At 39.0% G+C, this 25,299-nt stretch overlaps 2 protein-coding genes across 2 annotated transcripts; one reads left to right on the forward strand and one right to left on the reverse strand.

Moving 5' to 3' along the window:
* Positions 1-2,964: 2,964 nt before the first annotated feature.
* Positions 2,965-8,535, forward strand: LOC108673455. Its single transcript, XM_018161294.2, has 2 exons — positions 2,965-3,979; positions 4,159-8,535. Exon 2 carries the CDS (start codon positions 4,168-4,170, stop codon positions 5,734-5,736), a length of 1,569 nt encoding a protein of 522 aa, XP_018016783.1. The 5' UTR covers positions 2,965-3,979; positions 4,159-4,167; the 3' UTR covers positions 5,737-8,535.
* LOC108673454 lies at positions 7,481-25,299 on the reverse strand. Its single transcript, XM_018161293.2, has 24 exons — positions 24,943-25,299; positions 24,614-24,720; positions 23,322-23,515; positions 21,281-21,790; positions 20,362-21,126; positions 19,536-19,818; positions 18,135-18,361; positions 17,681-17,775; positions 16,444-16,666; positions 16,067-16,195; positions 15,620-15,794; positions 15,087-15,234; positions 14,705-14,836; positions 14,182-14,368; positions 13,508-13,585; positions 12,643-12,838; positions 12,218-12,399; positions 11,683-11,839; positions 11,160-11,350; positions 10,505-10,686; positions 9,886-10,016; positions 9,096-9,249; positions 8,105-8,225; positions 7,481-7,690 (listed from the first exon to the last, which is right to left on the reverse strand). The coding sequence occupies exons 1-24, from the start codon at positions 25,134-25,136 to the stop codon at positions 7,553-7,555; spliced, it is 4,899 nt and encodes a 1,632-aa protein (XP_018016782.1). The 5' UTR covers positions 25,137-25,299; the 3' UTR covers positions 7,481-7,552.

Here is a 25,299-nt window from a genome sequence, read left to right on the forward strand (position 1 = left end):
AAGCTTAATAGTTGTTAATTAAAAGCGTAATTAAGTAGTGTTCAATATTCATTAGTGTTCTAATTCAAAGCCGTGTTGTATTCCAATACAGCTCACACAGCAAACGGAATTCGAACACGTGGATGACGGCATTACGTATCAGTAGAATTTGAAGCGCGGATGTAATACGCCTCACCACGTGCTGAATATTGCCACACACAGTGACGGAATATAGGGATTTGGTAGGTTTCCATTCTAAAGGCTTTTAAATAAATATGGCAACATTTTGTGACGTTTCATTGTTGCTGGCGCGTAGTACGGTGTTTTGCGAGTCAAATAAAGCAAACAGAACTTGAGTAACGCATACGGTTATTTTTTTATAGTTTTTCATTTCTCGATGCGTCCTTAATGTGACGGAGTATACCGCGTTAACCCTATCCTGGATAGTAGATACCAGCATGCAGCATAGCAGCATTATCGTTCATATATAAGAAATTGGTTTAAATTTAAGGGAAATGAGGAAATTAAAAATGAATGGATTCCAAAAGATCTCTGGTTTGTCACTATAAATTTAGTCTCCAAGCCTAGGCTCCAATGGCCTTGCCGGCCAATGCCGGGGGTTGCTGCCTCTGGCTCTGCCCTCTGGTGTCTGAACTCTGGAGCAATGGAGAGTTGGAGACTGGAGGCTGATGAGTCAAATTCCTCCTCAAGGTCAAGTGGAGTGTGTACACTGGACCTTGCATCAAACATACCTACTTTTCAACTTGCAAGACAATTCTTCAAGTAATATTGCACATAAACTTATTCAGAATTTATTCTCTGACCTTTTCATGAAATATTATCAAAGATAACCAAATTTTTATGGAAGGCTCAAAGTCTGATTACTGGTCAGTTTTGGCTGGGCTTTTTGTTTCATCAACCAAGTTGGAGACTGGCTTGTTGCTTCAACTGTCCAACAAGAGCACATGGTTCTTGCCTCTTGGTCAGACTTGGTGCTAAACCGTTTGAAATACTCAAAACTATACAGCTGGCCAGTGGCCACTGAAGATGAATTTCTGAAGGGACATTGACTCATATTTTAATACTGACAGATTCAAGGTCTGCTCTGCAGCTTTTATTACACTCATTTGGGCACTCATATTGCACAATTGTCTTTAAGATACCTACAGGAGTTGATGCTGATCAAGGGACAACAGAGTACCGACTGACTGTCACTGACAGAGTGGTGCATTGCTGGATCAAAGGCCACAGAGGTATCTGTGGAAACAAAGTTGCAGACAAGGTAGCAAATCTGGCACTTTTGAACAACTGCTCAGCAAGATCTGAGCTGTGCTTTGAGCAGTGGATCTGCTCCCTAGAGACTTATTATTCAAGAATAAGCACACCAATGGTCAGCTGACGTTCTGACAATGGGCAAGGGGACCGTCTGATGAAGTTTGGGACCTGAGATTGCCCATGAAACCCCCCCACCATCCGGCCATCCCCATGTGCACCATGGATTGCTGCCACATTTAGTTGGAATGCGCTGTCACTTGCACCTGGGGCATGTCAGTGTCAATGCTCATTTAGCCAGATTGAACTTGGCAGATTTAAGTAACTGTTCAGTATGCAATGTGAAGAGCACAACCAAGCATGGAAAACTTCTACCATTAGGGCCACAACTAGAGCTTTCCCGCCCTTTGGGAACTGTGCAATTTCCGCCAGATGAATTAACTCCTATCAAATTGTTTACGAAAGTGCAGGATCGTGCTGCAAGATTCCAAATGTACTGAATATTTGTCCAGTTGGAGATGCCAAATTTCAGAAACAAGTAGGAAAATTCCAATCCTGGGCACAACCAGCTCTTTTGTTCTACACTGCACACAAATCATCAAGCAACAAATGGTCTTTTGCTCAAGACTGGAAGGCCTCTCACTTCCCTTGGATCTTCCCTCAGCTCTTGGCAGTGGGGATGTCCCAATGAAGAACCACACTGCTGCCATCCATTATCTTGGTCAATATTTGGTCAGCTGAAATATGGTGACCAGGCTTTAATGTTCTTCAAAGCTTAATTTTTTTCCTTATTACAATTTACAGTCACACCAGGCACCAGCTGGTGGAAATTCTAAAAATAAAGTGATCTAAAAGTGAAGTGAGCTAAAACTCAGCCTGAAAGTGACGTGAAGTGTCCAAAATCTCAGTTGTGCTCAGGTTGGGAGGTGTGCTACTTGCATACCTGAAGCCTTCAAAAAAATAATACTAAATAGATAAAATATGAAAGCCAGAACTGCTCAAGGTATCTTTTTCTTCCATTTTTAGCGCATTTTCTCATTTCTGGAAAAAATGCACTATTGTGCTTGCCATGTCCGTTTGTCTGTCTGTCTGTCCATCCGTACGTCCATGACCTCAAGTTTTCGTCAACGAGAAAATGCGCTCTCTGTCACTCACTGCAGTGAGTACTGAGTTATATTTTTTAAATTGCTTTTATACAATATGTTGACCCATTTCTTGTAAAGAGGTCTTACTGTTTTAGAATGCAAGTGAATGAAGAAGAACTTCATCAAGTCTTAAGTGCAGCTGAGCACTCAAGCCTTTGTAGTGTTCCACTATCATGTCATTCTTGTGCAAATCAAATTAGGGTTATTTATTAGTGTTTTTGCTCTTAGACCTGCACTTTATCATAGCTTAGTTGGATTACCTTTATTTAATTTTGTATTCTCCATGTTCATTGGTTTATGCTAGAAAATATAGGCTTATTGCTCATCCATAAAACTTATGTTGATTATTGTCCCTTAAAAAAAGAGAAGTTCTTAGTTTATAAATAATTTGACACCACAGTGACCACATAATCTACATTGGCTTGGCAAGTTAGCTTATGACTAGAAGATTCAATTTCCCTCAAAATTATTTATATTGCCAAAATCACTCATTTCTTCTTTTTCCATGGGAAACTTTTCTCATGACTGTAGAATCTAAATAAAATTGTTTCAAGGAAAATACCACAGTATATAGGTATATGCTACCAGTATATCAATACAATTTCCTGCTCTGGCTTTGGGCAGTTTTTGTATTCAAGTTATTACTTATTAATTGTTAAATTAGGGATAATGGACTAACTTTATGCCCTGCTAACTGTCATGGTTTTCAACTTTATAGAAATCTATGTGCTACATTTCACTAAGTATACCTAGCTATTGTACAAAATTGTGATCAAATTTCATCCTAAAATTTTCACAAATGATTTCATTGAGTACTAAATTGATTAACTTGTAAAGTATTCAGAAAATAAGGTACTGCTGTGCATAAAAGATACTATAGCTTGGTTTAATTAATAACATTTATGTAAAAAAATAATATTTTCTCATGTTAGCTCATATGTGAATAACCTTGTTTGAAACATACAAGCTATTGAACTTCAAAATGCCAATAAGATTGACATACACTTGATTTAATTTACAGAATAGATGTTGGTTAGGCATTCATACAAGATAACCACCATCAATGCTGATAACCTTGCCAGCAGCACCAAAGTCACTGGCCTTCATTAGAAATGATCTATTTTATAAACAAAGCTGAACATTTCTTTCTAGTAAAATGCAAAGTTTTTAGTTATTATTTGGCACTCTAACCTTGCAAATCGAAGTTCTAACCTGTATTACAGTACTTGTTTTTTTTCATGACAAGTGGCAAGTCAACTGCAGATTTTGCTATGTGGTGACTTATGAAGCATTGATGGCAGGTGTTGTTTCATCAATTTGGTGAAAATCTCAATAATATGAGAAAAATTGTTCTTTTAAATCTCTGTGAACCTTCATCAGCATGGATGGTTGACTGTGTTATTCAGTGCTACTGTGATAATAAATTAAAGATGAATTTTGCAGTCATTTTGCACTTCAAAAAATACAAAGCCCAAAATCTTATATTTGCAAAGTTGCTCTGGAATTTAATATCATCAGAATCTTTTATGAAATCTTGATGCTTGCCCTACAGTAGCAAGGACTACAAAGATAAGAATGGAAAGGTAAGATCTTGATACTGCAGAAAAATGTTCTATTGGGATAAGTGAAAATGAAATAACTGAATTATGTAATATCTTTGTAATCTATGGCAGATGAGGTTTGTAATTAACCTCTAGTGAATTAATTACATTTGATATAAAAACCAGAACAATACTTTCAAAACACTGTTTTTCAATTATAGGAGGGACTGATGGAGAAGACTGGAAATTCTTTAAAGCTTTTGAAAGCATCACTAATGAGTTCTGACCCATGTTATGAATCCATCTCCTGTGAACAAGAAAATTTACAAAGCAATGAAATGCAAGCAAATGATTTATCAAATTTTTCATATTCGCTTAAATTGATTAAAGCTTGTGAGCATGCAGTAACAAATGGAATTAAAAGAAAAAAATATTACCTTAATGATGAAGTGATAAGTTGCAAACCATTCTATCCAAGTCCTTTATCATTGAAAAGATTGGCCTACCCCTATTCTTGTGAACTTTTGCACATGACAAGAATGGTGTTGGAGAAAGAACCAAACCTTGTAAAAGAAAATAAGAAAAAATTAAGAAAACAAGCTTCAATTAAGGCTTTACTAAAAAGTCTATCTGTTTCCCTGAAATGTAGTACCAATGAAGTAATCTGCAACTCCAATATGAATTCATACCCTATGAAAGATAAGCTGCAGCAATTGGTGGACAATTTACCAACTAATAATGACTTTAATAAATCTTTTCCTGATGATGAGTGCAAGGGATCCCTGCATGAACTTCTATCGACCTTGGGTGAAGAAGATATCCACAGTTGTGCATTAGAAAATTTTTTTTATTCATCCTTGTTAGTGAGAGCAAGTGAACTGCATTGCTTACAAAGAATGAAGCACTCAATTTCTACAGGTCAAAAACAGAGACATTCTTCTTCTCTCAATTCTGATATTTTGCAAGTTATTCCTGTAGAGTCAACTCAAAAATCAGATAGAATTGATGAAAGTTTCCTTCAAGAGTCAAAACCACAGATTATGCCACCTAATTTAACTATTAGAGCATCAGGAGATGTTGGCAAACTGAATCACGTGTCAGATTCTAGTGTTACATTCTGGGAGCCATTCACTGCTTCATCGAATGCAGAGCAGAGGATAAATGCAGAGTCATCCGAGTCCAAAAACCTCAGAAAGTGTAAGAAATTGAGATCAAAAGCTCTATGTAAACCAAGTTTATGTGTCACTCAAAAATTGCCCAAACCTGATTATCCCTCAAGTTTCCTTGAAACGAAGGAGCCCGCTACAAACTTCCAGATGCTTGAATCCCATGAATATTCTGACAACAAGACGTACCAGCCTAGTGATTGCACTACTCATAACAAGTCTGTTCATTATACGGAAAGCCTTAGAGAAAATCATTCCAAGAGTGGCTATTCTAAGTTCACCAGAATACCAGAACTTATACCTTTCAGCCAAGAAACACTCGGAGGTTTAGCTGCAAGAACTTCTAAAGTCAAATCTTCACCTATTGCTGGAGTAGCTGCAAGTGAAGATACATTAACAGAAGACTTGCCTGTGCCGCATCTCTCCATGGCAGGCTTGTGGTGCAGACTCAACATCGGTCCACTACATCATGACGGAGGCCAACAACTTGATTGTAAAAGTAGTTCAGCTTCGGTAGATTCTCAGCTGCAATGCTATTTGTGTGACGTTCCTTTCAATTCCTCAAGTGATTTGCAACATCATATTCTACTCTGCCACACTGCTTGTGGTCTTCATGGCAGAGTCAGAGACTAACTAATGTGAAATATAAACTGTAACAAAAGCTTTTTTAGTTATTTCTATCTATTTATTATCACATGTTTAGTACAAGTTCAATTGTTGCACTGAATTTTATATGTATGTACACCAAGTTGGTTAAACAAATTAGAACAAATGGCAAACCAGCAAATGGGGTAACATTGTTTCAAATTTAATGTTTAGTTTTATCATCTCGATATCTCATGATATTGATTTATATCTCTAAACATTTCTCAATGTGCAAACAATCATTTAATCATCCAATTATAACTACTGTATGCTGAGACCTCTCAATGACTTTGCAATATTGTTATGATCATTAAATGGTAAACAATGTAAACTAATAAAAGAAACTTCATTTTAGTTAATTATAAATGGCAGCCCCTGCCATTGATTATTCTGCCGTAGCATTGTATTGTAATATGTATAATAATCATTTTACATGACATATATTTGCCTATTTTTTAAGGATTCATCATCTGACAAATTGTCTAGTTTAGTCAGGCAATCTTGCTTCTCTGCGCGAAAACTCAAGTCTCTTCCATGGATTAAACTGAAAGTGTTTCATCAGATAAGCTGACAATTTTGCCGGGGTATTTCAGTCGATTATATGCAACAAGCGCTAAGTTATCCAGAGCAAAGTCTTCAGATTTCAGACCAACTTGTGATTCTGTATTGTTAGGCCTGTGAACAGGTATGCATGATTCTTCTTGTATTTCTTCAGAAAAGGTTTTGCTTTACACTTCAGACTCTAGCATCATGTCAAATCATAAACGAAGAGTAACTCATTTTTTTATTTTCTTCTTTGAAACTTCGGTCTTATTATCATGATGTGTGTAAATGTTTGTGCCATGCAACTCCTGTTATTCATGCAATCAGCTGATCAGTAGCTCTAGCACCAGCTGATGCAACCCTCAAGCTGGAGCTGGAAGTCTCAACGGTGTCCAGCAGGTAATCTCAGCGAAATTGGCACCCAATTTGCAGAATCATTTGATGCCGTTCCTCGCCCCCCAACCTAGTATGTTATTTCTTCAATGTATTGGAGGCAATACTACAGCAGGATTTTTATGATCTGATGAGAGTTACTGACTGCAACGCAAAAAGTTGGGAGAAGTTTATCCAATCCTATGAATATTTATTTACCAATTACGTGCAGACAATGACTAATGTAATTTTATATGTAATAGAAAATACCTCCTTGATAATGCAGATTTCAATATTGATATCTCGGTAACTAAGCTATCCCTTGTATGTTCAACAGTAGAAATTTATGTTTGTTATTGTTTACTATCTATAGTGTATAACTCGAATTTTATTAAATTTCCAATTTTCTTCCATCAATTTCAATATCCTGTCAGCAAATGGTCATTTCAAAGTCCGTTTTGAAGTAACGCAAGGCGGTACTCACATTTGTTAACTAAGAGACTCGAGTTTTGTTTTACTAGTACCTACTACTCATGGACTTGACTCTTGAGCGACCTACACAAATGTCAGTTGCATACGTACCCAACTATTTTTCTGCCTTTGAACAATTAATCTATTCAAGCTGTTATTAATTTTTAAATTTGAAATTGCGGACTAATATCATGCCTTGCTTGCCTAAGCAAGTCATGTCATGTTCAACTTTGAACTACTCGTTGTTGAAAGTGGTTTCACATCCCTTAAATGACCATCGTAACTGATATTTCATTAAGAAAAGCGGATCGTTCTTTGCAAAAAAATAATGCATTTACTTAAACAGGAAAAACTTTATTCTGTCATGAAAATATTTTGCATATAAAAAATATTCTATAGCTATAAAATACACAATTGTTTAAAGTGAGTAAACTTTAGGAGCAGGCAGGAAAGACCTGGGCGTGGGGGCGCCCATGAGGCTGAGCTTAGGCTTCCCTGCGGCGCTGAGAGTCGCGGCGCTCTTGCGACGCACGGCGGGCTGGCGGCCAGTCCGCACCTGGAGGAATATCAAGTAGTAGTAATAGTAGTAGTAGTAGGGGGAGAGGTTTCTAACGCTTCAGATCAGTTTCGGAATCAGGAATATCAATGACTTATTTTGCTGTCTTAGCCTCAGTCTCATTCTCTTCATACCAGCGACCATATTGAACTGCCGCTTGTTGCTTATATCACAATGCGAACATAGAATAGAGCAGAATCGTTAATTTCATGCAGATGTATAGGAGAACAAAATGATATCAATACTATAGTGCAGATATCAAAGTAGGACATTCCCATTGAGAAAAATCGATAGAAAATATTGAAATCAAGCAAGTGGTATATTGAAGGTACATTCATGTTCTACATCTACACGACAAATTCGAGGCCCGTGTGCAATGAATTGGCAATTAATTACATCGAGAAAAACTCCCACCTGAAATTTTTGAACGCCTGCAACGAAAAACTCTCCTGAACTCCCGCTAGAAGGCGCGGCCGCAGTGCTCTTAGCCGAGGTGCGCCTCTTTTTTCCTCTAGCGAATCTGCGCCCACCAAACCTGCAGTGACACTCCAAATTATTATTGGCCATGCAAAGAAGATCTAAATATTTTCATTAAATAAAGATAAGCCTATAAATGTATAGGTTTACAGGGGCTGAATGAGTCTCCAGCTGTCAATTTGCAATCCACCGGATTTGTCAGGACGGTGAAGTTCTCGGATTAATTTCGAGTCTACATTTCGCACCGTATCTACGATACATTTTGCATGTACTTATGTCATTTCCAAATTTCTAGTTTTGTAAAGCTCTTCACCAACTGAGTAGTATAAATATTGTTTATTTGAAACGTCGTATTCAAGTAAAATGTCTTTTGGTGACCCGTTTTTTGATCTCCCAATACCAGCTAGAAATTTTGTTCGGCTTATTGGGTAACAAAATTGTAAATAAAAAGTATGCTCTGGTCTTCCATCAAACCTGCATAAATGAACATCTGCCTAACTACACTAATGAAATAAACGTGAAGCCTAATATCGTATCAGTTACCAGAACTTACAAAAGTGACCAGTGTCTAAAACCAGAAAGTGTCAAAAGTTACCAGAACTTACAATACAGTTACAATTTCATGTTTTTAGCGCATTTTCTCAGTTATTGAAAAAATGCCCTATTGTGCTTGTCATGCCCGTCTGTCTGTCCGTGACATCACGTTTTTGTCGACGAGAAAATGCGCTCTCTGTCACTCACTGCAGTGAGTACTGAGATATATTTTTTTCGTAGACCTATCCTCCTCTGCCGCGCCGTTTGGTCTGCCCGAAGTAGGGGCTGTCGTTGCCCTGGGAGGGCAACAGTAGACCTACCCTCCTCTGCCGCGCCGTTTGGTCTGCCCGAAGTAGGGGCTGTCTTTGCCCTGGGAGGGCAACAGTAGACCTACCCTCCTCTGCCGCGCCGTTTGGTCTGCCCGAAGTAGGGGCTGTCGTTGCCCTGGCAGGGCTCGGGCGCCGACACGGACGCCAGCCACGAGCTGCCCTCGTCACCGCCATCGCTAGCTTCTAAGTCCAACGCGTCATCGCGCTCTGACAGCATCACTGTGTCAAAGAAATAATATTAAAAGCAATGAAATGCTCCATTTCACTCGTTTACATTCAGTAAAATACTTTTCTTCTAACATTTAAACCTTCCGTTATCATTGATCATTGAATGAATATTTCAATGATCGAATTCATTCATCGATCATTGAATATATATTTATTAGAAGGTAAGTTTTCTTCCAATTAATAATTGTATTAATACTCCTGGTTAAATATCAGGTCATCTTAGGGCCTTATTGTAATCAACTCGTGCAATATATTCAGCTGATGGAAGAATTTAAGTGAACTATGAATAGCACAAGTAAACGGAATCAAACAAAATTTCAGAGAAAGTGATGGCATCAAGTTATTCCAAATTACGTGGAGACACACAGCGGGTATTAACTGAATTGAACTTACGTACACATTTGTCGTATTGAAGAACATGATCAAGTTGAAGATACAAAGCTACGGCTTATTCAGTGGACGACACAAGAGGTTGCAAAAGCTGCTCTCAACATTCCGATTCAGATGACGAACCTCGTTCATTTTGAGGCCCGGCAGAGAGCAGAACTGACCGAGTTTGTTACTCAACATTCCGTTTCATATGACGAACCTCGTTCATTTTGAGGCCCGGCAGAGAGAAGAACTGACCGAGTTTGTTAGCAGCAAAACGCTGCGTGATGTCCAGCAGCCGCTGGCCGTACTTGACGTAGTTGGCGGTGGTGATGTGAGGTATGCGTCGCATCTCCTCCTCGCTCTCGGGCATCTCACGCGACATTGTTCTGTAAAAAGTAGCCAGTCATGTTAAATCAACTTCATAACGACGTCAAGTTTAGAGTTAGTCGATTCATCAAAATATCCTGCACCAATTGAAATAAATTTTAAAAAATCACGAACATTCTTACTTGTACTTTTTATCAACAATACCATCAAGAATAATCATTTAGGAAATTGTAATACATTCAAGTGTCATAAGATCGTGACCACTCCATCATCACTGATGATGAGGTTAATAGTTTCGCGACCAAAAACTTTTCGATAAACATAATTTATATCTTACTGATGAAAAATCAATTAAAGTTGATACCCCGTGTAACACATTTAGAAGTTTCTGCTGCTCACCGTATCTCGGACCGGAAAGTTTAATCTGCAGCATAGTAAGTGAGCTGATAGTCAAGATTAACTGTCCGATATAAGCTTAAGGTGAATATGTTGCACAGAATCTTTACTAGTTCATAACATAGTCTAGGCATGGGAGCTGTTGACTCACCTCAACGCAACCATGTTGATAACGTTTGTGTAGTTGACGCTCTTCTCCTCAGCGATCTTCTTGACCTCAGCAAGTAAAGCATCGTAGCACTCGGTCTGCAGCAGCTGCAGCTCCTCGTCAGAAGTTTCTTCCTGCACCACAACAGGAGCCGCCCGCCGAGCTGACTGCATCTCCACCTCCAGCTGCAGCCACATCAAAACTTATGAGTGAACTGACATGAGTGAAATGAAATGGGTGAATTGACTCATAACTTCTTGCCTTAAATACATGAAAATAAGAAAAATAAAAGTTGATTAACTTCCCAAAGGAATTCATTATTAATTAGACATTTACTGCATTTACATGTAAGTGTTATATGTTGCACAGTTCAGTAAACAAAGTAAATACTGTTACAAATGACATAATGTTGGGTACATGCAACAGCATGAAGCATTCTACTAATAACTGAACGAGTATTCAAACTAGGTCAACCTCGAATGTATCAAATTTCAATTCCACCATAAGAAATCTTGCATCTCATATTGACATGAAAGATGCTATCGGTACAATGAGATGTAGTGCTGCAAACTGTGCGTCAATGCCTAATTTTAAACTTCATATTCTCAGCATTAGAATCAAAGAAACAACAACAGTGAATAATAAGCGCCCCACTAACTTTAGCGTTACGATCCGCCAAGAAAGCTTGAGCTTTAGGGCCGAGTCTGAGGTAGGCGTTGGCGATGTCGTCGCGGGTGACGACGAGCTCCTCCCTGAGGTAGCCGAGCAGGACGAGTCTGTGCAGCAGTCGCTCGCAGTCGTTGCGCTGCCAGCTCTTGCCCAGGCCGTGCAGGGGCTGTCGTTGATGGCCTGACCGCCACCACGCCAACAAAATGTCAACATTACAAACATAGTCTTATGCTGGAACGCGTCTCCACAATTAACAGCTATTTTCTTACACATTTTACATCATCAAGTCATGACTGCATCAACTTATTCGAAAAGTCGTCTCCTGTTTGCACATCTACGTATAGCCAATATATCATTTATGACTGCGATTAGAAGAAGTGCCGTGCTTCAATTATTTGCACGGCATCGTGTGCACGCAGCAGGGAGTTGAATGGCTAATTTTTTTTCAATCGTAATTAGATTTTTAAAAATCTGAAGAAGAATTCTCCCCACGTACTTTCTCTCAAACCTACCATTTTCCATGACTTTCTTGGCCTCAGATCCCTTGAATATGTCGACGAAATGATTCATAGTGAAGTTGTTGGACCATCGTCCTCCAGAGCACAGCTGCTGCACCGTCTGCACCGCCGCCTTCGCCTCCTTCGTCACGTCGACGTTGTGGTACGAGCCCTGGAGAGGAATATTGTGGTAAATAAAAATAAAAACGTGCCTCGGTTAATATCGATACGAACGTTCACGCCTTACGCCTCAGCTGTACGATTAAAGGTATAAACAATACTGTCCGTATACGAGGGGATAGGTAAATATAGGTTGACAATTTAGTCAAGCAGACTGACGAAACAAAAGCCAAACGCCGAATGCAACAGAATTAGTCAGTTTTATCGTTGCAAAAATGCCATAAAATCTGAATTGTTTCAGCAGCAAAGAAAGCTCTCCTTCCACAATAATATTTACGGCAGCAATATGCCTCAGAGCTCAATAGAGTTAAATAACTATAGACAATAACAGAAAGTAAACGATGCCGTGTTTAAGGCACGGTAAAGTTACCTGGTTAGCGCAGTTGTCACACGAGCTGATTTTATTATTCATACATTTATTTCTATCGAATATTTCTCCGAAATAATTGAGGAGCTGAGATCGGCGGCAGTCGGTGCGGTTCTCGCAGTAGGCCACAATGCGGTAGAGGTTGTCGTAGTGAGTCTTCCTCGCCTCAAAGTTCTCTCGGTCCACTGAACAACAACACAATCGCACGGATTAACACAGCAATGGACTGCAAGACAAAATTATGGCAAAATGTCAAACAGAATAGAGATTATATTAGGAACATTCACTTAAAGTCAGGGTTTAATCTTCAAGAGCAGCTACGCTGATTTAGTTTTCATAAAACGAATGACCACGAAATGACGCTAGATCAGATGGGTGCTAGAGTGTTGTTCTAAATGAATTTGCACATGATAGCAACGTGGCTTTACACTCGATCATCTTCTTGATGCGGTGCATGTCGGCGTAGGAGTAGTAGAGAGTGCAGTGCGCAGGCTCTCCGTCCCGCCCCGCACGGCCGCTCTCCTGGTAGTAGCCCTCGATGCTCTTAGGCATGCAGTAGTGGAGCACAAAACGCACGTCAGGCTTGTCGATGCCCATGCCGAACGCTACGGTAGCGACCACCACCTGCATGTGCGGCATATTAGAATAGAATAGAAGTGTCGGCATTGAAGAAAATAGGCCCATGGCCTATTTTCCACTGTGCAGTACATCACACCACTGATACAAAGTCTAGGACGTGAGATGCCGGACCACGATGAAAACACAGTAAATAAATCAAAACCTGGGCTGCAATTGCGATCCTAGTGTTATATACAATCCTCCTATTGCGATCCTCCTGTTCATAAGTTGAAGAAAGAGCACGAATATTGAGCAGAATGAATGTCTTTCTTTTTTAGGGTTTCTTCAATGCACAATGAGGACCTCAAAAAATTACAATTATGTGGATACTTCAAAGTGACTCTAAGCCTCCTCTTGTCTTCGGGTCAAATGACCCACAATTTCGATCCCATGCTCAGAGGCAAAGGGTATATACTGGAAATGAAGGCAACAGGATGTTTAAGGAGGAACTTATGAAAATCAGGACCACGAAATTGAATTGGAACTACCCAGCCAATTGGAATTAAATACAATACTTTTATTGCGATGTTTTGCATGACTTAAATATAAATGGAGAACGAAGTGACCTTGACAACATGAGGCGAAAACTCGACGAGGAGGCAGCTCTGCGGTGCCTCAATGTAGGAGCTGCTAAGCAACAATTAGTCGTAGTGTAGCGGTCTTGACGAAACTCACCTTACACTTATCGTTAATCCAGAGATTTTGCGCCTTGGCTCTCTGCAAGTCCGTGAGCCCAGCGTGATAACTCGCCGCCTAGGTTGGGCGAGAAAAATAAAACCTCTTTAATGGGCTCCAGACGACCTCATGTCAAGGCCACATTAAATAGGAATAAATTAAGTACCTATCATTATACAACTCTGGTCAATGTTCAAGGTGGTTTTTACGGATTTCATGACGAATATTTCTCCTTCCTTCACTAATAGTTTTATTTATAACAATTGCAACAATGTTAGTCATTCATGTGAAACAGCACGCAAAATTCTGCAAGTTATCAGCATGCCTGAACCTGCAGGTGCAACAGAAGCAAAGGATAGAAAATATCTACCTGAAGTACTTGCACTGAACGTAACTGCAGGAACACTACACAAGGGCTGGCACATCCACACATTATCTTCGGTAGATTTCACAAATGCGGCATATTAAATTGAAGAATAACGTACGGACTATACAATAGATAGTAATACTTGGATACGAGTAATACCTGCAAAGCTCAAGACCATAAAATATTCGTTCGATGGTACTAGTTGACCATTTTGATTAAAGCATAAAATAAGGCTAGAAAACTAGCAGAAATGCTCAGTAAAATTTCCACTCGTGTTTATTGGAGTGTAAGGCGCGAGGCAACTCACAGATATGCCCGCCCTGCTGAGGTCCGCAGCTACGGAGTCGCATTCCTTGCGCGAGAGGCAATACACGATGCCACACGCGCCCCTGAAGCGCGACTTGATCAACTCGGCGATTTCGTCAGATATTTTCTTGCCTTTTTTCGGCAGCACCTCATAGTGAAGGTTACTCCTGTTGAAACTACTCAGGAACCTGTACGGATTTAAATAGTTAGACTGATAACGATTCGAGCTCAACCTATTGGATTCATTCTTGGATAAGCAGTTCTCATTTCTCAGCAATTCAACTTTAAGTTATTATAAGATGATTTTGTTCCACTTGCTTCGTAGCATTATTTTCAAGATATTTACTGAAGTCTTCAAATGGTAGTACAGTGTATAAAATTGTTAAATGGTTCAGTCGGCGGTGAAATTTATGAATGTAAGAAAGAGGCCAGACTCACCCCATGGCACTCACCACTTATGGTCAGTGAGCCCCAGCTGGCTAAGAATGAGTATAAGAGGCCAGACTCCCCCTCATGACACTCACCACTTAGGGTCAGTGAGGCCCAGCTGATTAAGAATGTCGACCCTGACCCTGGGCGTGGCGGTGGCAGTGAGGGCCATGAACGGCACCCCAGGGAATTTGGTGCGCAGTACATGAAGTTTCTTGTAGTCTGGCCTGGAACAACGCGCGCCATGAGGGAGACATCCAAACACGTTGAAACACAAGCAACGGAAACATTGATAATAACAAAGTGATTTATAAAAATTCTATATTATTAATGCAAAAAATGAAGTATTGGGAACGGTGAAGTTTTCGAGATTATCAATTACCCGGTAAAAGAAGATATTCTGAAAGACAATTGAAAACGGTCACGAGTCGCAAGCATTTGTGTACTGAGATATTCTCAACTAAAAGTCGCACAGACCTGAAGTCGTGTCCCCACTGAGACACGCAGTGAGCTTCGTCGATTACAAAGCGCGCCAACACTTGTCTTTTGAAGAGCGCCTCCAAAATGCCAACAAACTTCTGACTCGCGCTTATTTTCTCCGGGGTGACGTAGAGCAGCTTGAAGCCTGTTTAATAGACCAGAGAAACCTACAACAACCAATTTCCCCAACCAAAAAAAATAATGAGCATATCTCGGTTCTTCCTTGTATGACTCACAACGAATCATGATTTGTAATCAATCAGCAATAAGTAACGTAAGATGCATTTTTAAAAGCTTAAATAAAAGTTGCATCTCTCGATGCATATCCTTTATTGCAATGGCATAAAAACAATTATCGAACTGAAATTAACAAATATTTTTTATAAATATTCTCGCAAGGTACGATAAGACTGACCTAGCTGGCTTATAATGTTTATCACGAACATTGACCCATTATAGCAAACAAATCATACGTCCAGCTGACAAAAAATAAGCCCAAGTGACCAGGAACAAAAAAATCACCAACACACCAGGTTCGCGCATCATGAGCTGCGTGTAGATGGCGTTCTCCTCGGCCATGTTCATGTCTCCTGAGAGTTTTGTTGCAGAGATGTCGAGCGAAGCCAGCTTCTGCACCTGGTCCTGGATGAGGGACTTCAGCGGCGACACTACGATGGTTACGCCGGCCGTCACGCACGCAGGCAGCTAAACAATGTATATATTAACGACGATGGTTACACAGGCAGGCAAGCAGCTAAACAATGTATATATTAGCAGTGATGGTTACGCCGGCCGTCACGCAGGCAGGCAGCTAAACAATGTATATATTAACAGCAATGGTTACGCAGGCAGGCAGCTAAACAATGTATATACCCTCTTGTCAAATCATTAGCCTGAGGATAACAACTATAGAAGCAATTGATGTTCCTGCCCAAGTTTTGCAGTATAACAATTGGTTATGACGAATTGAAACAGACCTGGTAGCAGAGACTCTTGCCGCCTCCTGTTGGCATGAGCACGAAGCAGTCCTTGCCGAGCAGCGCCGCGTTCACGATCTCCTTCTGATTCTCACGGAAGCGACGCAGGCCAAAGCACTTCTGGAACACCTGATCAAACATGATGAGGATTAAAAGCATGGCATTAATTTTGACTGATATACAGTGGGGGGAAATAAATATTCGTACATTTGAAAAATCGTATTTTAATGTATGTAAGTACACAAACTTAACAGGAAAAGTGATTTAAATTATGTATAGAGACGCATAGTAACTCACGTGCAGCATGAGCTTGGTGGGAGGGTAGTACATTACTCACGTGCAGCATGAGCTTGGTGTGAGGGTAGTACATCACTCACGTGCAGCATGAGCTTGGTGTGTGGGTAGTTCATGCCACTGAACTCGCCGGTGGGGCCATCATTCCTGACGTTGCCGTGGAAGCGCACAGGAGAGACCACGGCTGTGGGCGGGCAGCGTTTCTCTGGCGTAGCCGCAGTTTTCGACGTCGGTTTATTGAAGGCTTTCATTGGACTTTCTTTGTAGAGCACATTCGTATAGTTGATTTGATTGTCAGGGCCATGACTGCGGAATGAAATATATTAAACAAATTATAAAATTATCTGCTTAACATCTATCTACCTATTCTAGATTTATGGATAATATTGAGTCGGCAATGGCGGGTTAATTCTTGAGAAAAAAAAATAAAACATGCACACAACTGGGCTCATGGCAGAGGCAGATTGGAAACAAAGTATCACAAACGTCAGGGAAATGGCCATATTATGTTTTACCGTTTGGAAAATTGGGTGTGGAACTTACAATATATAGGGAAGCAATACACAAAACATATTCTCAACCCTTTAGGCAAGACTCTTACAGAGCGATACAGTGCAACACATTAGTTGGCAGTTACGGAAGAAGGCGGCTCAAAAATGAGTCTGGGCATTGCCAGCTTCCGTGTAGTTTTGGAAGATCACATCAAGGCTAATGTTAAGTCAAGAACAAAAATTGTTTCAAACTGTGGTTTAGAAAGATGCAATATCTTTGTACCGGAGTATCTAAGACATATGGGACTATGGTGCTGTGACCGCGTCGCATAGTTGCGTCAAGAGACACAGCTCGTCTCTCTGTCTCTTATATGTGTCGGCCTGCTTCTGGAAATACACATCCATGTTTGTGTCTTTGTTTGTAACCTCGCTGAGCCACACAATCTTCAATCCATCCAACCTATAAACTTACTCAGCCAATCTCGTTTCAGAATTTCTGCGAAACTTCACAATTAAATTCAGACTAAGTAATAAACATGGAATGTCTACAACGTAGGCAACCCATAAGGATACATAAGCGCTCAGGCATGACCACCGAGTGCTTGAAATCCCGTAATTAACACTTGTTAATTTCCAATTTCTGGAAAAACACAGTTTGCTTGTCAATAAAACAATATTAGAGAACAGCCGAGAGCAGGACTCTCAACAAGAGCGTGCGAGGAACACATCTCATGAGAGTGGCTGTGAGTGAGAGGAACACATCTCATGAGAGTGGCTGTGAGTGAGAGGAACACATCTCATGAGAGTGGCAGTGTTCAGAAGCACTCACATGAGGCGGGACGTGAGTGGCACGTCATCGTCGCCCTCGTCTGCGACGTCATCAAGATCGTCGCAGCCGCTGGCGTCCCAAGCCTTGCTGAAGCCCTGACCACACATTATGTACTGATTAATATTAAGCCACTAACCACACATTATATCCTCATTAATATGACTTAGATTGATGAGTATAAATGTCTCTCTTTATTGCAGAGGGAAAAGGAGATAACAGTACTACACTTCAAAAAAATAGAAGCAAACAAACTAATCTCAAATAATGTATTGATAAAACTTATCCTCACAAATGAATCAATTTTAAAGAAAGATAATACAAAATTGAGGAAAAACTTCTCATTGCAACGTAACAGCAGAACAAAATATAAATACAAATTCATACGGTGGTACCTAGGGAGAAGAAGTAAAGGTATGTAAATGGGGGGAGTAAGAAGGCCATAGAGAGCACCAACCCAGTCAGTCCTGAGAGCTTTGCATGACGGAACAGAGTTCTGAGGGTCAGGCTGAGCGCGGGGCACTTGTTCTGGTCCATGCGGGCCAGACTGGGCCCTGTGAAGCGCATGTTCTGGTCCATGCGGGCTACCCTGGGTCCTGTTGGGCGCTTTTTCTGGTCCATGCGAGCCTGACTGGTCTCTGTGAAGCACTTGTTTGGCTCCATCAGCCACCGAAAGAGGGGCACCTGTAGGCACACGAGAATACATTACAGATGATTAAATTATTTAATTGTTATATGTGTCAAAGCTGTTGTGTTTGGCACCACATATATGGGGGCTGTTGGGGCGTGTATCCAGGATATTACTCACAGTGTCGGGACTTACCGTGTACATTGCTTCTTTGTGGAAGAATAGGCAATGATGGCAGGAATAATAAATACTAATTAAAAAATTACTTTTTGAAGACAACACTTCTAAAGAGGCTAGTGTCTCCGATGTTACACATGTACAATGAATTTATTTTATCTTTAAATATTAAAAAATATATTTTCCAGTTTTTTAATAAATGAAATTTTTTCAACTTTTAAAGTTATTTAATCTATCAATTGATTCATGCATTGTCTCCAACTTTGTGCAAGTGTGCAAGATTTCAGATCGATTGTTGGACAGCTAGAAGTGTGTTAAATATCGACTATAAGATTTGTAGCAGACAGACAAACAAACAAGAAGTGAAGTTAAAGAGAAGTGTTGTGAAAAGAGGATAGAATTGGATATAAAATTTAAATTTGATTGTGCAATTGGTATATATAAATTTAATTTCAAAGACGCAAAATAATTTTTTCAGATTTTTAAACAAGAGATTGGAGTCCAATCTTCTTTGAAAAATGTGGGTTTGATGAGGTTGTATCTAAATGGAATACATAAGCTGTATTATTAATAAAAGTTTTAGGGATCAATGGGATTTGTGTTTACTGGGCTCCATAGTTGTAGGATTTATCAATGCCGGGCTAGCCTGAGTGTATTCACCACATTTTTAATACCATGAGACTTGACCACGCAAATAATACTGATTGTATTTATTCTTGTATTCTGATCTAGTATTAGCAGTCCAAGATCAACAAATGAACATTCAATATCCTGCATCAACTACCAATGAGACAGAAATATTTGTTTAATGTAAATAAATGATGCTGGTAAAATCTGTTACAATCAAGCAAACAAAGAAGTAGAGAACGTTAGTAATTAGGCTAATTAATCTTAATAAGTGATTCTTCCAAATTCATTCTTCTACTAAAGATCAATAAATTTTGTTAAAAATAAGGAATCATCCAAAACATTCAACAGAAACATCAATAAGTAGGAAAAAGTGAGGCAGACCACAGATTAAAGATAATAAAAATGTACTATCAGCTCACGTACCTCTTAAACTGATTCCAGTATTAATAACGGGAGACTTATTGAGTAGTACAGGCTCAGCATTATTAGAGTTGGACGAAGCGTTCATACGGCGCCAGCGCGCCCTTGTGTGCTGCAGCTTGTGGTGCGCCTGCAGCAGCAGCTCGTGGTGGTGCAGGTCATAGTGTGGTGCGTGCTGCTGCAGCACAGACACCGGCACGCGCTCGAACATCGCAGTGATGAGCTCGTGTAGACTGCCTTGTAAACTCTCGATGACGGCGAGGTCTTCTGGCTCAACGTCACATACCTGCAGTAGCCAGATGTTGGGGTCTTGTACTAGGGCTCACTACCTACTTTCTGGTACATCTTATTAGCAAATGAAGCCTCCAGATCTTAATTATATTATTCAAATTTGTGACTGATGAGCAAAACCAGCACAATGCAGATTTATATATAGGATCTTTGCTGGCATGAAGCATTGCAAAACTGCGAAGAAAGGATTGCATGAAAAATCAAAATTTAATTTTCAAATAGTTATTTCAAAATTTACTCTAAAAAGAATGAAAATGTTTTTTCCGTGTTTTAAAAAGAGAGTCACATAAGAGTCCCATACTCTATATAAATTATTTGTTTGAGGATTTTTAATTTGCACACGCTTGTTCTATTATTATTTGCGGGATTTTGGCTACCAGAGTCCTAAAATTGCAGGGGTTGTTGAGCCCGAGCAACGCCAGACTAACCGGCTGGTGTTTTATAATTAGTCTATCAAGATATGTTTATTGACAAAATTTTTATTATTTTTAAATTTGAGACATGATGGTGGAGAGAAATTTGAGCAAATAAAACTCACCCTGAGCACAGGATGTTTGAGGATGTTGTCAACAGTGAGGCCATCGGATGACAGCCGTCCTTCACTACAAGATGATGGTCCAGGAGGCAGCGTCTCCTTTGTTAAGTTCCCTTCTCTGTCTTGTGACTCTCCGCTCACCGGTCCTTTACTACCAAGGGCTGACGCTGTCAACTTTGGGAGTTCAGTCATTGTTCGAGAATGACTTTCATTAGAAGTAAGTTTACTCTTCGAAAATTTAAAAGGGCTAGATGCTTTTCTAGAGGGTGATTTAGGAGACTTATTTTGCAATTTTTGAGGTCTGGGAGCTGGTGTGAGCTTCTGGTGTGAAGCTAGAGCAGCTGCAGTCAATTTCGGAGCATAATTTGAAGTGGTCTGCGATTCTAGAGTGTGTTTCACGGCTAATGAGTCACTCGTCTGAGTTGGGCAAGCTGATACAGGGGAGGTGCTCGCTGCACACGGTGCAGTGAGACATGAAGCCACGTTTCTTTTGAAAGAGAACTTAGATGTTGGCGTTTTGTGACTCACGGTGGGTGTGACTGGAACAGCAGTGGGCAAAGTTTGACGAGACTCAACGTGCAGTGAAGCATTAGGGGCTTGAATGAGATTGCCACATTTCTGCGCGGTGTTTACGAGTGGAGCAGATTTTGGTGTTGCAGGACTTGGCGGCTGCACTACAGAAACTTGAGGCAGTGGATCTTCCAAAAACTCTGTAGGAACTTCCAATAATGGATCTTCTGTCTCGAATGGTGGAGGTGACCAAATTTCCTTGGGATAAAATTTTCTAGTATAGACATAAAAAAATAGATTTGTGCCTTAGTGGAGAAACATGTACTACTAATCAATGTAATTATCTCAATTTTTGTTATTAAAAGCAAAAAATTAATATGATGCACATCAAAATGAGCCATTATATACCTACCTCATCTGGACAGTCACTGATGAAGTCCTCAATGCGAATTCGGAAAATATCAGCCTTGCACTTCCTTTCAGACTCACTGACAGAGATGGTCTCTAATTTGGAACGGTCATTTGTTGTTTTAGAATTCTTCAAACTCGTATTATACACAACAAAATTATTCTCGGAATGACCATGGCCTGATATTTGGTCCTTTTGTTCTGGTTCCTCAATAACCAAATTTTTTGCGGTGCTTTTTGAACAAATTTTACCAGTGCCACTTTCATCTGCAGACACTCTACCCTCAAATGATAAATTTTTGCTTTCTGTAGGCAATAAATTGGTATTAACTTTGCCAGTTGAAGAGCAAGGAAGAGTAGCACTTGACTGCTCAAGAGATTCTGCATCATTCAAATTGTTAATCGAGCATGACGGTGGTTTAGATTTGAACGAGACACCCTCTGAGCTTGCACTCGAGATGTTGGCCGCTGCAGGGGCAGTAACAACAGGAGGGCCAGATGCAGCGACATTCTCCTGGAACAAAGATCACACTCATGAATTTCAAGCAAGTAGTCTTGTCTCATTCTACTAATGGCATGAAAGTTCAATCACCAGTTCTTAAGTTTCCTAATAAAGTTTGCTAACATACAACAAAACAATTATAAATTCAGTTCATCTGCAATGCAAGTATTTTTTCAAAAACAAATATTATAATACTTTTATATAAGCTCACATTTGCATCAATTTTTTTATTGGCAAAGTGTAAAGATCGAGATTAGATCATTCAGTAAATAATCAAAGGGATAAAAGGAATCACTGGTTGCTATCATTTCGAGGAGTTGATCAATTAAATTTCAGAAATAAATTTAATATACATTATCCCAGTTACCTAAATTTAGTAGCAAGTTATGACACATTTATGACATATTAATTATAGTCTTCACTGATAGAGATAGATAAGGTTCAAGATAAAATGTATTGAGGTGCTTTTAGTTTTACAGACTGCGCTTGTGGTCTCCTTCAATTATGCTATTCATTCATCAGTTGTACTGTGCAATTGAATTTATTTCAATGTAAACGCATTGTTTTGATCATGATTACACTCGTGAGGGCAGAAGCGATCATAAAAACATCAGCATTAAGCAAATAATATAATTAAAATTTTAAAATTAAGGGACGAATTAGTAACAACATTACTAATTTGAACAAATTTTAGCAGCACCACTTGTATGTTTGTCATGCCTAAAATGAAGAAGGAACAACCTCAACCTTCCATCTTCTAACCTCATGCTTAGAAGAAGGAAGCTTAAGTCATGAAGATGAATGTCTCACATGCAAACATGTGAAGCCTTGTTTGAATAAATTAAACTGCTCTGCCATATCATTTCAACAGTAAGAAACTGCTATATCATAGCATTTCAACAGTAATTAAACTGCTATATCATAGCATTTCAACAGTAATTAAACCGCTATCTCATCATTTCAACAGTAATTACACTGCTATCTCATCATTTCAACAGTAATTAAACCGCTATACCATAGCATTTTAACAGTAATTAAACAGCTATATCATATCATTTCAACAGTAATTAAACCGCTACCTCATCATTTCAACAGTAATTAAACTGCTATCTCATCATTTCAACAGTAATTAAACCACTATACCATAGCATTTTAACAGTAATTAAACAGCTATATCATATCATTTCAACAGTAATTAAACCGCTATCTCATCATTTCAACAGTAATTAAACTGCTATCTCATCATTTCAACAGTAATTAAACCACTATATCGTAGCATTTCAACAGTTTCAAGCAGTTCTGCTAACTTCTGTAGCTCAATCATTTAACAAATATTTGGCAGAAGCTTCTTCATTACTCAAGATCTAGATAAACCTTTATTGTTGATGCACACTGTTTTCATCTATTTCCAGTATATTTTTAAATGGAAATCAAAAGACATTTAACCAGGCTTGTGTTTACAGGTTTGTAATAATCTCCCAATGCTAGTTAAATCCGAAGGCCAGACCCAATGTTATGTGCTACACCTGATAAAAGTACTCACCTGCTTCACACTATTCCCACACCACTTCTTGTTCACAGATACCGACAAGGGGAGCTTATTTTCATCCCTAAAAGATTTATCTATTTGGTAGATTCGTTTTCTCTTGCCTCCCACTTCCGGAACATCGTCTTCAGAATCAGAACTGACAAAAATAAACTCCGTTGAGCCATGCAGCGTGTCACCATTCTTTTGATCTGCAAAACAATATGCATTACAAAGTATACATTTCATTCATGTGATAGCACATGCACTACCATTGAGGCTATACAAGAAATATGCAAATAGAAATGCTTAACAGAATGCTGTTATATATGATAGGCATGCCCTAATTTATCTCCATATTCAACTGAGTAGAAAAGCAATATCAAGGCTCTTCTTATTTAACACATAAAAAATTAAATGTAAGTAAATATAGCCATGGCCGTGTGAAGCAAGACTCCTCATTCACAATGACAACTATCATGTGGCTCTTGATTTGATTGATTAACCAACTTGAATATGATAGCAGGAGTGAGACTTATATTGTCAAATGTTCAGTAGTCAAATAATATTGAAAATTCAATTCACATTGATTCCCCAAAAATTCAACTTCAATTCAAAATCTCTGATTCAACATGAGATGTGTGATGGGATAGTACAATTACATCAACATATTTATCTATATATACGGTATATATAGAGGCTACAGAGCAATACGCAGAAAATGCAAAATTAAATTAAATAAATATATTTCCCCAGCTTTAGACCTGCCTCCAGAAAACAGTCAAAATAATTTCCTACAAATTTAGGAGAACAATGTTAGCATAATGACAACAAACATCATAAAGCCAGGCATGTATGTGCTCCCACCAGCAAGCCAACAAAGTCCCTTACATACAATGGCTGTTCTAAGATTCAAAAAGATATGAATTATATTTAGTTCTTATTTCATGTATGCACCAATTTCAATATGAGAGAACAGAAAATCTTTGCGTAATAGAGAAAATAAATTTCTTCTTTGCCTCATCATCAATTGTACAGTTTGTACTTGCTTATAATTTCAAATGCAATATAAGGTACTGCATTCAACCACAACTTCAAAATCATGTCAAATATCAGCTAATGATCAATTATACAAATGATTATCCAGAATGTAACTTGGTTTCAAGATGGATTACGCCTGTAACCAAAGCTAATATCTTCCTGAAATGAGATGATAATTAACATCCAATTTTGAGTTTACATTTATATGTCCATCAATCAGTCAAGTATCAACAAAATTCAGATTTAGATTACAAAGCAAATGTTCCTACCTTTCAAAGTTGTCATGCTGAGTCTGAATTTATTATCAGTTAATAGATAATTTGTATCACTGCTGCCAGGGAGACCAGCTGTTGAGACAGTGGCTGAGTGAGGTGAACTGCAACAAAAGAGTGATTAAATACAATCCTTTCACTTTACTTCTGGAGTTCCTCATAAAAATTTTCACAGCCAAAGGACTCAGATGAGAGATCAAAATTGGATACATAAAATGCAGAGATATAAGGGGCAACTGCTTAGAAAATAAGAAAGAAAACTTCTTAATATGACATATGCAATTTAATATCAAGAAACAAAATAAGAATAAATTTTAAAAACTCACACTAGAGCCACAGGTTTCATGATGGAGCAGGACTCATTGATAGGCTGCTTCATGAATGCATTTTGACATTTCTTGTTAGTATTGAGTGAGCTGGTGTTTTGTTTACAATCCACTTCCAGCTGGAAGAAGTCTGATAAGCTGCTCTGGCGACTGCATTTATTCTGAGATGTCTTTTTTTTGGCCAATTTGGACATGGCAAGTCAGAAACTGATTCAGTATCAGATATGAATAGAAGTATAGAAATCTTATCTTTTGGATCAATGTGAACTAATTGCAAGTGAAATCTGTTTTGGTATAAAAAATGGTATAAACAGTACTGATGAAACGGTATAAAAACCATCAGTTAGAAGCACATAA

This window comes from Hyalella azteca, unplaced genomic scaffold, assembly GCF_000764305.2.
Source record: "Hyalella azteca isolate HAZT.00-mixed unplaced genomic scaffold, Hazt_2.0.2 contig10279, whole genome shotgun sequence".
Taxonomy (NCBI): Eukaryota; Metazoa; Arthropoda; class Malacostraca; order Amphipoda; family Hyalellidae; genus Hyalella; species Hyalella azteca.

Excerpts from the sequence above, each read along its gene's own strand:
- LOC108673455 (XM_018161294.2), top strand. The coding sequence starts at position 4,168 with ATGGAGAAGACTGGAAATTCTTTAAAGCTTTTGAAAGCATCACTAATG.
- LOC108673454 (XM_018161293.2), bottom strand. The coding sequence starts at position 25,136 with ATGTCCAAATTGGCCAAAAAAAAGACATCTCAGAATAAATGCAGTCGC. Across the intron at positions 23,516-24,613 it reads CAGCATGACAACTTTGAAAG|ATCAAAAGAATGGTGACACG; the intron begins GTAGGAACATTT and ends ATTGTTTTGCAG. Across the intron at positions 9,250-9,885 it reads TTTTGCTGCTAACAAACTCG|TGATGCTGTCAGAGCGCGAT; the intron begins GTCAGTTCTTCT and ends TCTTTGACACAG.